This window comes from Protopterus annectens, chromosome 13.part0 (assembly GCF_019279795.1).
Source record: "Protopterus annectens isolate FY-2018-M chromosome 13.part0, PAN1.0, whole genome shotgun sequence".
Lineage (NCBI taxonomy): Eukaryota > Metazoa > Chordata > Ceratodontiformes > Protopteridae > Protopterus > Protopterus annectens.
Genome location: NC_056747.1, coordinates 786,577,645 through 786,599,245, shown reverse-complemented (window position 1 = coordinate 786,599,245; position 21,601 = coordinate 786,577,645). Strand labels below are relative to the sequence as shown.

Here is a 21,601-nt window from a genome sequence, read left to right as displayed (position 1 = left end):
AGATTCTGTTGGGGCAGTCTGGGCTGCCCACCATGGGTTCCTTTAGACCCATGAGCAGCACTGGGTGTCCCTTTCCTATGCAGTGATGCCCTGCTTGCAAGGTATAGGTCTTCATTCTTCCCCAACTCATCTACAGTAAGGCATTGTCTGTCAGCTAACCAGATCCTCATGTCCTCAGGCAAAGTGCTAAGGGCTTGTTCCCTCAACAAAAGGTCTGCCAGCTCTTCAAAAGTGGTGACCTGACATCCACTCCCCCACCTATGAAAATAAGTGCTCAGTTCAGCAACATATTCACACACACTTTCATCTGCCTTGCATCTATGCTCACAAAACTTTTTCCTTTAAGCTTCAGGTGTTAGCTTAAAAAATTCTAGCAAACAATTCTTTACAAGATTATAATTTAGACAGTCATTATCAGACAGTTTGGACAGAACAGTTACAGCTTTACCATGGAGTAAGGGTGTCAGGAACCATACCCAGAGCCCTTGGTCAACATTATGCTGTTACACACTCTCTCAAACATATGAATGAAAACTATCAGAATTATCCCCCTCTGTAAACTGTGGAAGACATTTACTGACCTCTGTTTCTTCTGTGGTTCAGTTACTCCCTTCCCCATTACCTCCATGACTCTGGCGAAGAGTCAGCATCTCCTTTTCGTGTTACCTCTGCCTCTCATTCTCCTCAGCTTCCAGATGTCTCAGTCTCTCTGCTGCTTCCATTTCCAAATGTTTGGCCTCCAACTCAAGTCTCTTTAGCTCCAGATGGATTTTTAAGTCCTGTGTGGAAAGGTTGAGCTGTCTATTTTCTGAGAGTTGTACATCTCCATGGCCAGTCTGATTGTCCTCCTGGTTGCTATTCTCTGATGCAGCTGTGACTAAAGCTGCATTTATGTCTGCCTTAGTTAGGCTGGCATGCACCAGTCCTTTAGCCTGGCACATCTCAGCCAGCTGGCTCCTTGTCAGCTTTCCGTACTCCTCTGCTGACATGCTGCCTTCTCTCCCTGACTAACTAAGCTAACAAAAGAAATAAAACAATTGTGATATGAACTCTGAATGTTCACTGCGTGGCTGATTTAGAGTACAAAAACACCTTCAGTGATCACTGTACACAAACTACAGGAATTCAATGTCCACACCACTACCAAACAATGAGTATGTCATGTGGCTATCTCACCACTATCAACCAACTAATATTTGATGTTTATATCCCACCACTGCCAAACAATTAATATGTGATACCCCTGCAGTGGCCCAGTAATGAAGGAGCCTTAATCTTCACCACTAACACCAGTGAGGGATGTGTACATCGGGAGGAGGACAAGTACACACACACTAAAGTACAACTTCCCTTAAGAGCATACAGAGATCACAGTCAGTCTGGGGCTGGTTTCTCTCTCTTTCTCCAGATCCCCAATAACACTCCCCACTGGCACAGCTGTAGGGTTAAGATTTCAGCTGAATGGTCAAACCAAAACCTCCAGCACCCTCTCTGTCCAACCAGTGCTTTGTATCCCTGCCCAAGTAGCTGACACACACACACTTTGAGATTTGATTTATATACAAACACACAGACAGTCCTGGGGAAGTCGGGCACAGGTTCACTAGCTATGTATCCTTCCGCCCAGAATATACTGTAGTACCACCTGCCACCAACCACCCTTATTAGCTACTATAAGCCCTTCCCCGAAGTGTGATCAATTCTACTGTGCAATGTTACTGTTATCCAAATAGTGTGATCAGAATTTTTGGGAACGAGACATTCAGAATAATATCCAGGAGGAGGAAATAAAGTTTATGGGAAGGCAGAAATTGAACAATGTATGTAATGTTGGTCTGAATGACAGTTGTTATAAGGAAAGAAAACATATATGTAATGTATAATGTGTGATTTGAAAAACAGACCAGCTGGTGAGTTACATTAGTAAGTAGAAGCCCACTTGCTATAATAGGGCCTGAAGAGTCCTTCCCTTGAATGTGGTATCTTACACTACTGCAGCTTACCTGTAACTGAATGTTCCTAACATTATCTTGCTTTGCAGCTTTTATTGAAAAGCATCTCTAGACAAGCCCTTCCTAGATAGCAAATGAAACAAACAAATAAATCAATATAATAATTTTCCCGGTTCTTCTCAGCATCATTTCTTTTGAATTGTTGAAATAACGAAAAGCAAGTATTAATGCCTAAAATATTAAGCTGAATTTTCCACATCTCTTGAAATCTAAGTAATATTTTTATCTGTAACACATGCTTAGCATTTGCCAGCTACAGGTGATGTCCAACAAGAAGCTTGTAACGCTAGGCTTCTGGAATGGAATAGGTGATTTGCTGCATATCTGACTTCTATTCTAACTGTATCTAGTTACATACTAAATGCCAAAATGTAATAGCCAAAGAGATATATTTACTAGCTGCCAGATTACTTGATTTATCCTTTCAGTATAGTAGCTTTATGAAAATCATTCTGCTAGTGTAATGCAGAAGTAAAAACAAGTCTGATTTATGTGACGACTAATTACTTAAACCTCCCCTATTACCCCCAAGGTGTAACAACTTATATTTAAGCCTCACCTTCCACCCCAAGGTTCAGCAACATAGAAGAATACTGTCTAATTGCAAAATCATTGATCTTGGTGTAGAAAGAAAGCTTTGAGTTGCTAGATAGCAAAACGTATGACAGGCCTGCAGAGCAGAAGATGTGTCACAGTAATCAAATAATTTCAGCTGTAAATACATTAATACTGTCTGAGCATGCATACAACAGATATCTGCTAAATTGGAAGGGACACTTGTGCCTAGAAGCAACTAGTACATAATTCTGAAATGCTGAGGGCCAATGAATCAGATCCCCCAGAGCTGAATGCTCCTTAGTGACGTGGTAATGAGCATCTATTAATGGTTTTGTTTCCTGGCCAAGGGGCTTAGCACAGATCTGCTAATAGGTTTAATCATATGAGCTTTGATGGATGACGTTTGTTAGAAAAGAAGCAGCAAAATGTGTGAGTGTGTTTATGTGCAGTGTAAACAGGAAGCTGATTCAGATATGTACTGAAGAGGTTTCAGTTTCATCTTTCAGCATTCTGTCATTAAAGTGTGCAACAGCAATACATAGAAAGCAGCTCATAATCATCATCGACATATGTGTCATCACCTGTCCTAAATCATAAAATGCCAACAGATGTGAAGGAGTGAAATCGTTCTAATAGTTTTCATCAGTGCATAATTTTATTATTTAATATTTTCTGTTTTAAATCATCTTAGAATTATTAGAGGCAGATAAAAAGTGAGCCTGTGCTTAATTCCAGATGCTGCCTGCGAGTACAGAAAAGTTTACTCAAGGTAAAATGCTATGGAGGCAAAATCTGTAAGAATCAAACTTGATTGTATCAAACATCGTGTTCATAAAATGAATCATATTATTAGACAAGCCAATAAAGCAAGGTCTGTGTTTCTTTTGCAGACTGAATTTCGCATTGTAAGAGAATGCTTTCTATTTGAAGTGAGATCCCTTCATATGTGAGATGAAGCTATTCTAAGAGGTAACAAAAATTAGTACAAAGCTTCCTGCTACTTACTGAGTCTGAAAAGATGAGACCGTTTAAACCACCTTTCCAATTCAATTGTTCCCTTAGAAGTAAGTACTAGGCTAGCTGCCCTTGTGTGCCATTTTAAGGCTAGCCAATTTCCCTTTCAGCAATGAGAATCATACCCAGGATATTCTGTCTGTAAGGTAAACACCTTAACCATTATACCAACCCTAACACATGCCTTAAGCATTCTTTGATTGATATACCAACATTTTAATAAAATTCAGATTCAAATGTATTAAATTGCCAGGATGTACTTCTATTAGACCTAGACCATGAGCACATAGTCCAGTAAACCACAAGCATAGCCAGAAATAAACAAACTAATAAATAAAACAGAATTGCAACAACTGTTCAGTACTGGTCATGGGGTCATAGGAGGTTAGGATCATAGGAGGTTACTAGGCTATTGGCCCTGAGGCCGTTATAAGCCTAACCAAGAGTTTCTCCCACGTTTAGAAAAGTCAGCACCCAAAGCCCCTGGCCAGCAAGGACACAAGTAGAATCCCAGGGGTGTGTTTTCTGTTTCCCATCCAGTTATAGGATCATAGGAGAAATAAGCGGTCTGTGTATTTGAATCCTGCACCTACTGCACATGAGGCTGTCACTCTAACCATTCAGCTACGTAGCCATAATAAAACAGAAAGTTTCTAACACTTCATTGTATTAATGTAAATTATATTTTACATTACTTGAATTTCTAATAAACCATTCACTCTTTACCTGATAACCTTCTGTTTTCTTCTGGCACCATTTGAGAAGGGCATTCCGCTTAGAGCCACCATATTCCCTGGCAAGAGCAGCTAATGGGTCCTTTCTCTCCACGCTGCAGTGAAGACAGAATGAAAATGTTTCAAAATATCATTCAGCACTTATTCATTAACTCATTTACCAAAAAAGAAAAAACATTTAGTAGGAATTGTTGACTGAATTCATAGATAGTTCATGTGCAGAGACATGGATGTAAAGTGTCCACAAAGAGGCCAATAAAATGGTAACAATATATAAAATGGTCCTGCCATTCCAAAAACACATGGAGGTAGAGACAAGGAGTTGCAATACAATTTAAACAGGCAAATGTATTTACCATTTGTTAAAACTGGAAGCACAGAAGTCAAAACAGTGCCTGTTTTCATGTATGACAAAGGGGGGGTAAAATAAAATTACAACACAACGGGCAGCTTTATACATCATTTTTGGGTGATAATATACAACACAGCTTTTCTACATATATATATATATATATATATATAGCATGCATTGGTGGCATTAGAACATTGTGCTATTATACCAAGACAGGACATAAAGGTATCATTACTTAAGGACAACCACAACCACAACTGACAAGTGTGTGTTCATTCCAGAGCTCAGCAGTGGAATATGTCAGTATGTCACTGAATATATATATTTTTTTTTTACAAAGGTTATATGAATTTCTTTCCTTTCCTTTTATCTACCTTGTTGAAGTCTGCCTTTTGGTATCCTGCTATCACTTTTTATAAAACCCTAACACCTAAAGCTGAGGAATTTCATCTCTGTACCACTATGTTTTATATCCGTGACAGCACTCAGGTGAGCTTTACTAGCTATTAGGGGAACAGAGTGGATGAAAGACTTGTTCACAAGACAAGCATGATCTGTATAAAACATTTCCATCCACTCATTTCTTTCGAAGTGATCCTTCTGATAGTTTTGAAACAAAATGCCCCAGCTCCAGGACAGCAGGACCACATACTTACCTTTGCCTGCTGTCATGTAATGAACAAACTCTAAAAGCAGACACAGTAATAAGAACAAATGGGGAGTTACTACTCCTCCACTCTGCAGATCAAAACTGTCTTAGCGAAATGTAAAAAGAACTGTTCTTTTTAATTTTTTTTCTGATTTCATAACCCATGGAAAAATATGTATGTTAAAAGAAAGTCTGGAATCAGCCAGATGCATTCCACTGGGATTTGTGAGCAGTGCAGAAATAGGATATTTACGTGACTCTCTGACCGTCACAGAGATTATCCTGCAAAGCCATCATTAGAGTTACAAACATGTTGCTTAATAAACAAGAACTCTGCAATGGTATTAGAGCAATAAGGTGTGCTTCAGTGCTGAGTCCTGGAAAAAAAAATGCATATTGAACTAGAAGAGACAAGCATGCCCCTCTCTAACCAGATCTCTTTGCTATTAAGAAATACACCAAAAGTTGGTTCTGTCATGGCAAAAACAAACCAGCATTCTTCATTTCTCAATGGCATTCCAGTTGGTATATAACTTCTCATGGTCAGCTTAGCTTGTTTTTTAGACTTTAGACAAATTGTCACAACAGAAAAGTACAAAATATTCCTGCAGTCATTATAGTTATTTAGTTTTTCCTCACCTAAGCCTACTTGATGGTTTGGGGTTAGGCAGAGTTGAAGATGAAATCTGTGTGCCAAGAACAATGGAGGGGGTTTTCACCACTGACTCCAGAGAAGGGCTTTTACGAAGAAACATCTCTGGTTTTAGGTCTTCACTTCTTCCTTTCACCACATCTATGAAAACAGAAAAAAAGATAAACGATGAACATCCTGAGGTACTCTTGGATCCCATCATTGTATTCGGCTCTTTGTATTAATCTTCTCTCTTTGGTACATGTTTCAGTAAGGTTCATTGTTTTTTTGTTAATGAGTTTTGTCTCTTTCCCCACCCAGCATCTCTGAGCACATACTTCACAGAAATGGCACTTTGCTCTGTTTTCTTCTTTTACTGCATATTTCAGGTTTACACACCCTTGTCTGATTATATTTTCCAGTTTTCTCTTTGCATTTCTTATCACAATACAGTTGTTGTCGATTTTAGGCTATTAAGTTTTTTGATGTAAGATTATTTATTTTTTTTAAGTTAATAGTTTGCCATGTATTTCTTTTTGGTAAATCTGATGATCTGTTATTTCAGTCGACATTATATAGCTGTTGATTTTATGTTCATTCAAGTTACTTGAGCTGTTACTTCAGAACTGTTGGCTCACAGTCTTTTAGTGACATTATACATTTACATACATTATGACTAGGTTTACACTGTTGCTATAAATCAGATTACAGTGGTTTAAAATGCGGTACTTTTCATTTTGACTACTCTTTGTATAATGATCCTTGTCAGTATTCATGCGTTTGATTTTTTTTTTACCTTGGATGTGGTTCAGATTGATGGATAGATAAATGGATAGATAGATAGACAGACAGATAGATAGATAGACAGATAGATAGATAGATAGATAGATAGATAGATAGATAGATAGATAGATACAGATAGGTAGATAGATAGATAGATAGATAGATAGATAGATAGATAGATAGATAGATAGATAGAGATAGGTAGACAGATACAGATATGTAGATAGATACAGATAGGCAGACAGATACAGATAGGTAGATAGATGGATATATAGATAGATAGATAGATAGATAGATAGATAGATAGATAGATAGATACAGATAGGTAGACAGATACAGATAGGTAGATAGATACAGATAGGTAGACAGATACAGATAGGTAGATAGATAGATAGATAGATAGATAGATAGATAGATAGATAGATAGATAGATAGATAGATACAGATAGGTAGACAGATACAGATAGGTAGACAGATACAGATAGGTAGATAGATACAGATAGGTAGACAGATACAGATAGGTAGATAGATACAGATAGGTAGACAGATGCAGATAGGTAGATAGATACAGATAGGTAGATAGATACAGATAGGTAGACAGATACTGATAGGTAGACAGATACAGATAGGTAGACAGATACAGATAGGTAGATAGATACAGATAGGTAGACAGATACAGATAGGTAGATAGATACAGATTGGTAGACAGATACAGATAGGTAGACAGATACAGATAGGTAGATAGATACAGATAGGTAGACAGATACCGATAGGTAGACAGATACAGATAGGTAGACAGATACCGATAGGTAGATAGATACAGATAGGTAGTCAGATACAGATAGGTAGACAGATACAGATAGGTAGATAGATACAGATAGGTAGACAGATACCGATAGGTAGACAGATACAGATAGGTAGATAGATACAGATTGGTAGACAGATACAGATAGGTAGTCAGATACAGATAGGTAGATAGATAGAGCAATAGAGCAATAGATAGATAGATAGATAGATAAATAGATAGATACAGATAGGTAAACAGATACCGATAGGTAGACAGATACAGATAGGTAGACAGATACAGATAAGTAGACAGATACAGATAGGTAAACAGATACCGATAGGTAGACAGATACAGATAGGTAGACAGATACCGATAGGTAGATAGATACAGATAGGTAGACAGATACCGATAGGTAGACAGATACCGATAGGTAGATAGATACAGATAGGTAGTTAGATACAGATAGGTAGACAGATACAGATAGGTAGACAGATACAGATAGGTAGATAGATAGAGCAATATATAGATAGATAGATAGATAGATAGATAGATAGATAGATAGATAGATAAATAGATAGATACAGATAGGTAGACAGATACAGATAGGTAGACAGATACCGATAGGTAGATAGATACAGATAGGTAGACAGATACCGATAGGTAGACAGATATCGATAGGTAGATAGATACAGATAGGTAGTTAGATACAGATAGGTAGACAGATACAGATAGGTAGACAGATACAGATAGGTAGATAGAGAGAGCAATATATAGATAGATAGATAGATAGATAGATAGATAGATAGATAGATAGATAGATAAATAGATAGATACAGATAGGTAGACAGATACAGATAGGTAGACAGATACAGATAGGTAGACAGATACAGATAGGTAGACAAATACAGATAGGTAGACAGATACCGATAGCTACATAAGCATAGTAAGAATAACTGCAAGAATGGAGTGGAGTGTTGATATTTAATTTTTGTCTAGTACAATTCTTATGTGCTGCACACAATGATGACACACAAACGGTACAACCACATTGTATGTGCTGCTTTATAAAAGTTTTACTGCAGCATGAAATGGTTCAGCTCATCACAACTTAGCAGCGTTCATTGCTGTTTGCATACTACATGTATATTGAAATTCGAAGTATCGACCACCAGCGTACTTTATTATCTTACTGATTTACAAGTAAAAGGATGAAATACCACATTTTTGGCAAGACCTAACCATGAACACATTATATAATATCCGTGATGGAATGGTGGCTTCATGAACGCAACTTTATTTTTGCTTGTTTTGTACATTTTCATGTTGTATACACATTTGTTAACATTGGCTACTTTACACTACTACATGCTTGTAGCTACTGTCTTTTAGTAAGGCAGTCTGGTACTGATCACTAAGTCAGCCGATTGGACTGGCACAGCGCAGTCTGTTACTGGTCACTGAACTGGTGTAGTGGACTGGCAATCAGCTTACCACTGATAATGAGTAATATAATGAGAAATGGTAGGTCAGGGTCAGTGTAAGAAAGCAGTTATTTACACAGCCAGGATGTTGCATGTAATATGCTGCCTTCCTGATGAGAGGTTGCTAAGTTAGAACCAGTGAGGAAGATGAAAACTGCATGGCACATACACAGGGTGAGGCACATAACCAGTAAGAGGAATACGAGTGGGTAGAAACTAGTTCCTGAAATTTAAGATGTAGATGCACAGATAAGGAGACAGGCAGAAATACTCCCCTTCCTGCGACACTGGTGTGACAGATCATCTAAATGGGCACCACCCCAGTGTTACATTCATCCTCACTACTGCCCCAGTAAAATGCAGTTTTAGTCATAATGTTTTTTGTAACAGAAACAATGTGGACTAATGCTCATTTGGATACATAATCTGAGCTATAGGATTTAGAATACAAAGTAAAAGCCAAAAACAGTCTATGTGAAAATTGGGCTGGTTTAAATGTACATTTAAAACATTTACAGCGATAGAGTCAGGTAACAGCAGGAGAATTGCAATCCTGTAAGCAGTGATTTGGTTTTATAAAGGTCTCTCACATGAAACTGAATATGTCGGACATGAGATATATCAGGCCATTATATCTTCAGTAGCAAAACACATTATCATGTTCTGCAGAAACCATTAGAGTGAATATCCACCCTAAAAATGATGTTCCATTTAATGAACATATTTCCTATTATTAAACAGTACAACTTATCTGTAATGCCATTTATAAACTAAAGACAAAACCATATTTTCGGTTATTTTGTACTTCACCAGATATGTGAAATTTATAACTCTTCCTTTAATACAGTTATATAGCTTAAGAGATGTGTAAAACTTATAACTGTTCTTTTCAGAAATGATTCAACTGTGTGTAATAAAATGGAACAGTTTTCTCACACACATCTCCTCCTATTAAAAGCTGTGTTCCTCTGTTTTGGAATACAACTCTGGTGTTATAGTCAACTTGGTTTAAAAGAAAGAAAATTATGTTTTAGTTTGAAACTTTAACCTGCAGAGGATGCTGAACTAGGACTGCTTTGTTCTCCTCTTTGTTTGGACTGTTGTTTGGATTTAAGAAACCAATGACCTAGAGAATGATGAACCAGGACTACTATACTTTCCTCTTTATCTCAGAATACGGACTTAATAGATTCCAATCATTCCTGAAAACAGTAAGGCAATTTTTACAGGGACAGTAGAGAGAAGAGGTTATAGTCTGTTTTTCCAGATTTGGTGAGCACAGACTTTGATAATCTGCCTCCTTGTCACCTGCAACTAATAAAGTTTAGGCAGACTAAGTGAATATAAGACAACCATTTACTCCAGAAATTGTTAGGAATACAATTATTTAGATGCAGTTAAAATTATTCTGTTGCCAGTTGTTTTCAATCTTTTATTATTTGATCATTCCCTGTCAGGTGAAATAAATGTTTCTTTTCTTTCAGTTCCATTGCCTGATTTTTAATTCTGTGAAGTATTTTTGTTATTATACAACTACAAAGTTGTATTTATTACTTTTTCAGTGTAACCTCACACTTTAGTGAGATTGTTGCCATCTACCTTTCTGAAGACAGAATATTTTGGAATAAACAGCCATAATCTAACATATACCAAATGAGTCTTTGTAAAAATGTTCAATAATTGAGGCCTTGGCGCCAGGTTGGTCTAGCTGGTTGGAGCATGTACTGAAAAAATAAGAAAGAGATACTGGCACTGGTGAGGTATTACAAGCCCCCCTGTGAATCTGGGTGTTTTTGTGCATGTGTGTGTTTGTGTGTGGGGGTGGGGGGTGGTCAATTGTCAGCTATGTTTTTTAAGGCTGTACTTAAGAAGAAGGAACTTAGCTCAGACTAAGGTAGGTAAAACCCTGAGGAGATAGTGAGAGTAGCTGTTCTGTAACTGTGGAGTGTAAAGCTTATTTTGGGTTTGGCAGATGTTTGTGATTACAGTAGTGTGCTTTGCTATAGTTTTTAAGGTCAATCACATGTATATACTTACTTGGTAGTGAGCAATGTGGATTGTGAGACCATAGCCCTTGGCTAATTGGTTTGTCTGTGTGACCTTTTTATTCTTTGGCTTGGATGTTAATTGGGACATTTTGCAAACACGTTAATGGTTATGGACATCAGCTGGGTGTAATGACTGTGTGTTTCTAAAGTGTAGCCAAAGAGTCCACATATGCTGTGCTTACGAGGTCATAAGAAGGCTGAAACATAGATGTCCACAGCTAGTGTGGCTTGGCTTTAATGGCCTGAATGTATCCAAAAAGATTTAGAAAGAAAAAGTAAAAAGTCATGGACATTCAGAAGCCATAAAGCTGAAACACCTGATGTCCTTAAGGGGTCATTTGCATATACCTCATGGGCCTCTATTATAGGACGTTTAAGGTATGACACACTGAAAAGTAGCTTGGCTAGGATTTTCTTTTAAACGAGATTGACAGTGCACTGGCGATGCTCCAAGATATAACCTTGTGGCATGCAAAAAAAAAAAAAACAAATGTTTTTTGCAGGGGGATAGCCTCCCTTAAACTCCCGTGTGGGAGGTGGGACCCTCATACCCCCTGATACTTAGATATACCAACTCCAAGGGAAAAGGCATGTTGATCTCGTAGCAATGTTGATTAGCCTTCCTGTCAACTAAATAAAACTGGCAGAAAAGCTGTTGAAGAAAGCATCATTCAAGATCTACACACACACACTCTCTCTCTCTCTCCCTCTTTCTATATATATATATATATATATATATATATATATATATATATATATATATATATATATAAATGTATATATAGATATAGATATATAAATGTATATATATATATATATATATATATATATATATATATATATACACACATATATATATATGTATATATATATATATATATATATATATATACATACATATATATATATATATATATATATATATATGTGTGTGTGTGTGTGTGTGTGTGTGTATGGGTAAAATGATATGTAATTTATGTATTGGGTTTTTCTTTTGGTCGAACTGTGACTCAGCTGTTTTCACCATGTTAGTAACAGAATGAGTAACAGAGGGGTTAAGGGATTTGCCTTTTTCCCCACTGTTGTGTAATCCTGGAGTTGGTATATACCAGAAGCTACAAGGAGGATGTGCCCCTTACAAAAAGAAGGCAATGACCTTTCTTTCATTTGTTTTTGTATGCACACTTATGATAATATACATTTCGTGAAGTGAGGTTGATCTTTTGATGGCTAGTATGTTTTGCTTCTGAGTTTTTTTTTTAACTAGTGTCATGTACATGTATGTATATAATATATATTTACATATGCAAACATTGTGTGTGTGTGTGTGTGTGTGTGTGTGTGTGTGTGTGTGTGTGTGTGTGTGTGTGTGTGTGTGTGTGTGTGTGTGTGTGTGTGTGTGTGTGTGTGTGTGTGTGTGTGTGTGTGTGTGTGTGTGTGTGTGTGTGTGTGTGTGTGTATAAAATATAGACATATAGAGAGATAGATATAGGTATAGCTACATATGTATGTCAAAATCAAATTACAAATACAAGACACCAGAATGTACTGCCACATTCATCCTTCTGTAATTACAAGAATAGGCTTCTTCAGAGATAACTACAGATTCTACAACTGTATGTAAATATGGAGACCAATTTGAATATCCAGTCATAATAAATTTCTTGTAAAACAAGTAATATTTATACATAATAAAATTATGTATATCTCTCTTAACCCTTTTGCTTTGGTGTGTCAATACCCTTAGCACATCTTCAAAGCTATTACAATTTTTCAGAATCATGTACATTTACGCTGCTCACTGGAAACCTAATTAAAAGCTACACACAGCAAGTACAAAATTTAAACACTTAAACCAACAAAAAAATGCTGTAGTTCACATTGAGTAGTCCTGTAAATCAGAAACTATACTTACTTTAAACCTGGAATATAAAATTAAAAAAATGTCTACTCACTACAGTGTAAGAAAGTAAATTTACTCACTGCAGACAGAAAACTGACGTACATACTACTCATCAAAAAACAAGACTGACCAATTAAATAATTCCCTTAGAAATGAAATAATTTCTTATTAAAACAAAGAATTAAGATAAATAGCTAAAAAGTAAAATGAAACTGTAACTAAATAGTAAATTGGATTAACAGCAAAACAGTCCTGATTCTATCAAAATTTACTAAAAATAAACCAACTAAAACGTGTTTTTGTAATGTATTACAAAACAAATCATTTCATAAACTTCATTACTCTATTAAGCTACATCAAAAATTGAACAGAAACGACAGAAATAAAATTTACCTCAGAATTGGAGTACAAAGCCACTGAACAAAAACTTAGTTTATAAAAAACCTAAGCAAACTACCTAAAGCTCTGTTCTGTAATTCTGTAGAAACTTAGGCAACTAATGTAACCCAATGAAGTAACTGAGAAATGCTATTACAAAAAAAAAAAATAAACTGGAACACCTGATGGTCTAGTCTGTGTGATATGAAATATGTTGTACTCTAGAATTAGGGTGCCTGATTCACTACTCAGTAAAATACTCATACTCCAAACTAACAGTAATTATTTATGTACTTATTGATATTAGATTACTGGGAAAGTCTGACTGGGTACATGTCAATTTTTAGTGGAGGCCCGAGGAGAAAAACTCCAAAGTATTACAAAAATCTACAAAAATAATACAAAAATATCTACAGTTTAAATAAGTACACCAAATTAGAAATAATGTCAAAACCTTGGATAAGAATAGCTACAACTTATATATCAATGATTTAATATTTAGATAAATTTTAGCCAGTTTCTAGAGAAGTTACAGGTAAGTTGGTATGATACAAAAAGGAATTGCAATGTGATAAAAAAAAATGGTGGATTTTTTGAAAAGGTCACAAAAGAAATAGATGAAGGCAAAACACTACATACCACATACCTTGACCTTGCCAAAGCTTTTGACACAGTTCACCACTCATGCAGATTAGAAAAGCTAAATAAAGTGGCAATAAATCCGTATATCACCTACTGGATTGCTAACTGGCTCATAGATAGGTTGAAGATAATCACAATAGGGGAAATTACCCCCTTTACTCAGCCCTCATTAGCCAATCTTTGAATATAATGCCCTCTTTGGCATGTATCTCTCCAGACATGTACAACAAACTGGAATGCCCACAAAGATACCATACTAAAAGGATACAAGGCCTAAACAACATGGCTGAGTACAATGACATCCCTAGATTTAGACACAATCCCTTTGTTTATAAGCTGTGCAATATAGAAGGACTTTCTTACAATAATAGACACAAGTTCATCAAAAGTTAGGTCATTGTCCACATAAGTTCCCAAATCCCAAACAACTGTGTCATGTCATAGGGGTGTATTGTCAATATGGGGTAGATAACTTCCCAAAGGATGCAATAATGCATTTTTTTGGCATTTAGTTTCATACCAAGATTTTGACAGAGCATATTTATTTGAAATAAACCTTCCTCCAGGACTATGGATTCATTTGGGATTCAGTAACTACTCCTACATGGACCAACTCAAAGCCCTATCACTATATTATGTATCGTGCAGATTGCTAAGCTAAGCGGTGATCTGTGTCTGGCATACAAGACATTCTCCGAGCCATTACTGATGAATTTACTGCACATCAGGAAGTCAAATGGCATCAGTAATACTTGGTCTAGGAATCAAAACCTCTTCTGCAACATCAACATAATAATTTGGAGGGAGAGGTATATTTTGCAGAGAATACTGCTGCTGTGGAATAGACTCCCCTTCCACATAAAACAAGGTTCATCCCTGTCCATTTTCAAGCACAACTTAGATCTATGGATTTGAAATAGAAAATGTACTCCACAACTGCCCCCTGCACTACTAATGGACAGATGCAGCTCCTAAATGCTTTATCCCATACATGGGTCCCCTCTAATTATCTATGGTATGATTCCAGTTATTCTCATTAGGCATAATATATAATTATCAACCATGGGACGGGTAAAGCCAGTCTATAAACAAATACAATAGGTTATTTTGAGCACAAAAAGGGAAAGTGGCTAGGCTTAAAATGGCCTACAAGGGCACCTAGCCTAGTACTTACCTATGAAGAGTTATGACATTCTTAGAAAGAGAGTCAGGGGAAAGAAATTGATTGAACTAAGGACGTGAGTGAAGGGTGAGACTAAGGCGGTGTAAGATATGAATATGTACTTGTTCATATTTAGAGATATAGTTTATCATGTGGTTGATCAAGAACTGAGCCAGATTTTGGCTAGAAAATCTTTCAGAATGGTTTCAAAGGACTGAAGGGAGGGCATTGACCTAACAGATACAGGTAAGGAGTTCCAGGCCTTAGCAATGTGGCTTGTGTACAGATCATGCCCAGCAGATTAGAAAAAGTTGTGGACAGAGAGGAGTTTTTAGTCATTGGATCGTAATGCCTAATTGGGAGCAAAGTTGTGTAGAATGGTATTTATTGACAGACGAGCAGATAGATGCTGGATAATTTTGTAGGGGATAAGAAGTTGTGTTTGTTAGCTGATAGAATAGTTCTAAGCAATTTAGGCTATGTAGTGGTTGATTTTGAAAGGCGTGGTTACTGAAAATGTAGCCACTTTATTATAGTATTCTCAAGTTTTGATTTTTGTGATGCATGCAGGTTAATAAGGATGGGAGTGCCATGAAGCAGTGAGGGGAGGAGGTACATAATAGCAAGTGGAGTTTTACTTGCATTAGTGAGAAAGTTTTTGGCTCAGTAAAGCTTCCCTAATTTTGGTGATTTTTTTTATGCAATTGCATACATGCAGCTCAAATTTGAGATTATAATCCACTGTCATCCCGAACAATTTGGTATGAAAAGTGACTTCAATGGTTGTATTATTATAAAGAGGATTTTAAATTTTGTTTTTTCATAAGAGAAGGATTTGCAGATAAACTTATTACTGAGAGCAATCAGTTTAAAGTCAGTCCAAAGCAAAACACAAAGAGGCACAAAGTAGAACAGGTTGTCTTTCATTTACTGAGTGCAGAAATCAGGAAGCTAGTGAGACTAAGTAACTGGCATATACAATGCAATCTATTGGTCGAGAAAAGACAATGGCCACCTTACTAAGTGGTCCTCAGAGTACAAGGACTATTCCTTTGATGGGAATGTCACATCCACTTTCTAGCACAGGGCAGGCATGTATTTGACTGTGTTACAGTTAATACAGAGCAGGGCTCTTCCTGTCAAACTTACATTGCACAATGACAAAATTCTCAGTGAAATCTTTAGGGAGTTGGGCCTTATGGCAGAGATCCTGCAGTATTGGGGTCACAGTTGGATGTAGTGACCATATATTGCACAATAACAAAATTCCCAGTGAAAACTTTCAGGAGTGGCAGATCTTTTGAAAACTTTTTCCTTGTGGCAGAACTCCTGCAGTATCGGAGGTCAGAGCTAGATGTACTGATCACAAGGTATTACACAATCACAAAATTTTCAGTGAAAATTTTTGGTTGTTGGGCTTTGTGTTAGCTTAAGCCCCAGACCATAGCTAAAAGAGGCCTTTTGGGGATCATTCCACCTTCCTAGACAAATAAAAATAAATAAACTCAAACTGCTGAAATGAAGGACAGAGACATTCAAAGTGGAACAAACTCTTTAGTCAGGAATGCAGCTCAGTAAATAAAGACAAGAGCAGAGAACATTATGGAAAACATTGCACTTTTTCTTTGAACTATTGCTCTGCAGTGTAAATTTAAACTAACATGCATTCTGTACAGACATTTCCTTTCATATAAGGGACACAACACAGAGAAGAGGAAAAGATGATGTCTCCATATTAAATTCACTATAACATTTTGACCATCTTGGTTATTTCCCATGACTTCTCAGGAATGAATGGGAGTCAAACTGCTTGGCCTCTCTCTGATGCTGCTTGATGCTTTTAAATTATGATAAATTAGTCTCAATATTCCTAAAATCATAAAGGGAGTTGCTGTCTGTGACCAGATATTAATGGTTAGGGCTCAGAAAGTAAAACAAAGAAATTGCAGCACAGTCTCAAAGGGATGTTTATGCTAATGTTATCTTCCATTCAGCTTTTGTAGGTGTTTGTATATGGGTGGGTAATAAATATATAAAATGAGAGTGAAAAAGGAGCGTCACTTTACTGGGATAGATAGTAGCATCAGCATTAACCAAAGCTGTGCCTTGTGTCTATACACACACACACACACACACACACACACACACACACACACACACACACACACACACACACACACACACACACACACACACACACACACACACACACACACACACACACACACACACACACACACACAAACACACACACACACACACACACACACACACAAAGACACACACACAAACACACACACACACACACACACACACACACACACACACACAAAGGCACACACACACAAACACACACAAACACACACACACACACACACACACACAAAGACACACGCACACACACACACACACACACACACACACACACACACACACACACAAACACACACACACACACACACACACACACAAAGACACACGCGCACACAAACACACACACACACACACAAAGGCACACGCACACACAAACACACACAAACACACACACACACACACACACACACACACACACACACACACACACACAAAGACACACGCGCACACAAACACACACACACACACACACACACACACACACAAATATTTCAGGCACGGGCATTAATGGCCTTCTAGCCTGTCAATATACCAAAACAGTTGTTCCCATAATAAGTGTCCAGGCTGTTCTTAAAAATATCTAAACTAGTACTTGCTTTAATGTAATTTGATAGTTTATTCTATGAATCGGCTGGTCTCTTGGAGAACCAGTTAGTACACTTCTCATTCCTATAGAATCTTCTGCATATGCTGTCTGATGATCATCTCCTAGCATTTTGATAATCCCAAACATTCTCAGAGGTAGTGATCTCTAAATGGCCTACATACCTGAATAAGGTCCCCTCTTAAATGTCTATATAAGACACTGTACAAGTTCAGATATTTTAGTCTTTCATAATAACTTAAATGTTGCTCATGATATCCAAATAATCATGAATGTCTCATTCAGAGAATCAAAACCCTATTCAATAAATGCCAGTTAACAGATCCTGGTAACATCAACACTTGAGCCACAATGAAAATTTAGGTGATACTGAAAGGTGTCGCCAGGCGCTACATATACTATCACCGTATCACCAAGTACCACAAAACTGCATCTTCAGGTAACTGTAAATGTAGATCTGTCAGAGGATCCATAAAACAGCAAATCTGCATAAGTTGGAAGTTCAACCAACACCCCTATCTGCCATTACTCACAGAATTCAGTAACATTGATCTATTTTATATCAAGGCAATCAGGCATGACAAATCAGAAGTATATCAGCTTTTGCCAGCACCTCTCACAATTTCTGAGCACATAAGTTACCTGGATGTTGATACAAAATGCATCTGTGTATGCCACACAATATCTTTACCTGTGAAAGTTAAATCCAGAAGGTTGTTCCTTGTTTCTGTTACCCTACTTATGGACTTTGCATGACCAGAAGATGAGTGTCTCTAGAAAAAAAAACACATTTTGATTTTCACTGTATTCATGAGAGATGCTGTAGCTCTATGTTGGCATTAACAGGTATTTAAAACATGAATACCTACCTGCAGAGAAGGAAGTAAACATGCTTTCATACAGCAGCAAGCAAGCAAGATGTTCAGTCAGTTTGGGGGGCTCTAGCACAACTTTACTTTGCATGTTACAGACTGAACCGTAGATATGCCTGGTAATTGACAACAGGGTGCCATTGCAACAAGTATAGAGTGCCTGATACAGGATGTCACCTTTAGCCACAGCACAGAGGAAGTAATACAGACGTGTTACTGTCAATGTTAAGAAATGACACAGAGGTACCAATGGCAGTGCTGTGAACCAGCACAAAGATCTCACTGTTTGCACTGGGTTAGGACAGAGGATGCCATGATGAATACTGGAAACTGATAAACCTTTCAGTACAGGGATATGATATGATGAGGATGTCTGTGTTACTAATGAGAACTGATTCAAGGGAGCCACTGTCAGTACTGGGGTATGACAGGGTGCCAGTGTCAGGTCTAGGAACTGATACAGGAGTGCCACTGTCAGTACTGGGATATGACAGAGGGTGCCAGTGTCAGTAATGGGAAGTCATACAGGGGTGTCATATAAGTACTGGGGTATGACAGAGTGGGCCAGTGTCAGGTCTAGGAACTGGATACAGGGGTGCCACTGTCAGTACTGGGATATGATAGACAGTGTCAGTGTCAGTAATGGGAAGTGATATAGGGATGTCAGTATCAGCCTTCTGATATGGGAGAGGGTGCATGGGTCGTTATTGAGGTCTCATGTATGTGTACAGTCAGTAGTGAGAAAAGTAGATCTTTGAGTCGATAACGGTGATGATGTGTGACTATCACTGTCGGTGCTGGGAAATGGTGCAGAACTGTTACTGCCAGTACCAGAATATAACAGAGGTGGGAGGTTGGCATAATGGGTAAGTGTTTACCTTACAGACGCAAGGTGCAGGGTTTGATTCTTACATGGGATAACTGACTAGGCTTAAAATGGCCTGTAAGGGCATTTAGCCTAGTACTAATCTATGAATCTATTAGTGTCAGTACTAGGAAATCAGTCACTGTTGTCAATTTCAGTAGAGAGAATGATGGGGGGGGGGTACTGAGTTCTGTAATGAAGATTAATTTTGGGTTGATGCTGAAAGCACTGAGAAAGTATACAAAGATGTCATTGTTCATATTGGGAACCACTCCAAGGTTATTACTGCCAGAAATGGAGAATGATTTTGTTAGTAATTTTAGTTGCAGAAACTGATCCTGGGATATCATCAGTGGTACTAGGAAATTATATGAATTGTCAGTTTAAGTAATACAGCTGATACATGTATGTTATGCTTAATACTTGAATATAAGTGGTATCACCATTAACATTGGGAAATGATCCTCCTGCTCTCTGCCAGTTATGAAAAATGAACAAGAGATACCTTTGTCAGTATTGGGATTTGATATAAATGTTTTAATATTAGTAATGGGAAATAACGCAGGGAGCCTAAATGTACATATAGGTTCATAGGTTCATACTGGGCTATCTGCCCTAGGGCATTTATAAGCCTAGCCAGAATGTGTTTGGCTTTCGCCACCCATTTTAAATTTATTTTGCTATGCCCTTTTTCGAGGTTAGTATACTGTGCCTCTGTCTAACAGTGACACAGAAGTGATACCCAGGGTAAACCTACGATCTCCCATCCACTCATCAAGATTCCTCTTGAAGAGAGTCAATGAGGGACTCTGCCTAACCTGGACTGGGATTTTATTCCAGAGTGAAGGGAGCCTCTGGGTTATGAATCTGTCCCTCCAGCATGTCCTATTTATTTCAGTGCTGAGGTTCAAGTCTCTCGAACGCGTAGCTCAATGGGATTTGGATTTTCTGAGGTGCAGCATGTCCATTAATTCCGGGTTGGACATGGCTTTATACGTCAGGCACAGATCGCCTCTGAACAGGCGGTATGCCACTGAGTAGAGCTGGAGTTTCTTTAACCGGGCAGCATATGGCATCTGTTTGAGCCCTTTGATCCTGTTGGTGAGGTACTTTTGTGGTCTTTCCAGTTGCTGCAGGTGTCTGGTAAGGTACATCCCAAAAGGGGCATTGTACTCAATTATGGGCCTGATGAGGGATGAGTAAAGAGGCACGATGACCTCCCCTGATCTAGATGTGAATCCCTTCATGATTAGGTGGGCTATATAAAATGTTTTTATAACCACTTTATCTGTTAGCACTGGGAACTGAACCCCTTTTGTTTTCAGTATTCAGAAATAGAATACCATCTGACCCCACCAACAACTGCCCACTCTACATTACTTACATTAGCCTTAACTTTGACCACCCTCCTACAGAGTGTCAAGCCAAACTTCAGCATGAGCTTATCTACATCTGAAACTGGCTGAAAGGCAGTGCCTGAATAAAAGTCATAAGTGTATTGTGATGCTATTTTTGCACACTCACCAAAGAGCCTGATTAACAGTCGTAAGTGTATTGTGATGCTTTTTTTGCACACTCACAAAAGACTTTCCTCAAGCCCTACTCATACCATGTCAGTGAAAGACTAGACACTAATATACCCTTAACAACTATAGTGCAATAAAGTGGTTTCCTGTTACTAAGCCACAGACAGCACCACTTGTAACAACTATAGTGCAATAAGTGGCTTCCTGTTACTACCTGAACCACAGACAGCATCACTGTGTAACAAATGTAGCGCAATAAGTGGGTCCCTGCTACTACCCGAGCCACAGACAGCATCACTGTGCAACAACTATAGTGCAATAAATGGATCCCTGTTACTACCTAAACCACAGATAGCATCACTGTGTAACAACTATAGTGCAATAAAGTTGTTTCCTGTTACTACCTGAGCCACAGATAGCATCACTGTGTAACAACTATAGTACAA

General features: G+C 37.8%; 1 protein-coding gene across 3 annotated transcripts in view; it reads right to left on the bottom strand.

The window, feature by feature from the left end:
• SPECC1 (sperm antigen with calponin homology and coiled-coil domains 1) overlaps positions 1–21,601 on the bottom strand; it is an 894,647-nt gene that overhangs the window by 51,793 nt on the left and 821,253 nt on the right. For all 3 annotated transcript variants that reach the window (XM_044054506.1, XM_044054507.1, XM_044054508.1), the window contains 3 exons: positions 18,584–18,665; positions 5,959–6,112; positions 4,311–4,413 (listed from right to left, as the gene is read on the bottom strand). In XM_044054506.1, the coding sequence (XP_043910441.1) occupies positions 4,311–4,413; positions 5,959–6,112; positions 18,584–18,665 (339 nt within the window). The remainder of the gene's footprint in view (positions 1–4,310; positions 4,414–5,958; positions 6,113–18,583; positions 18,666–21,601) is intronic.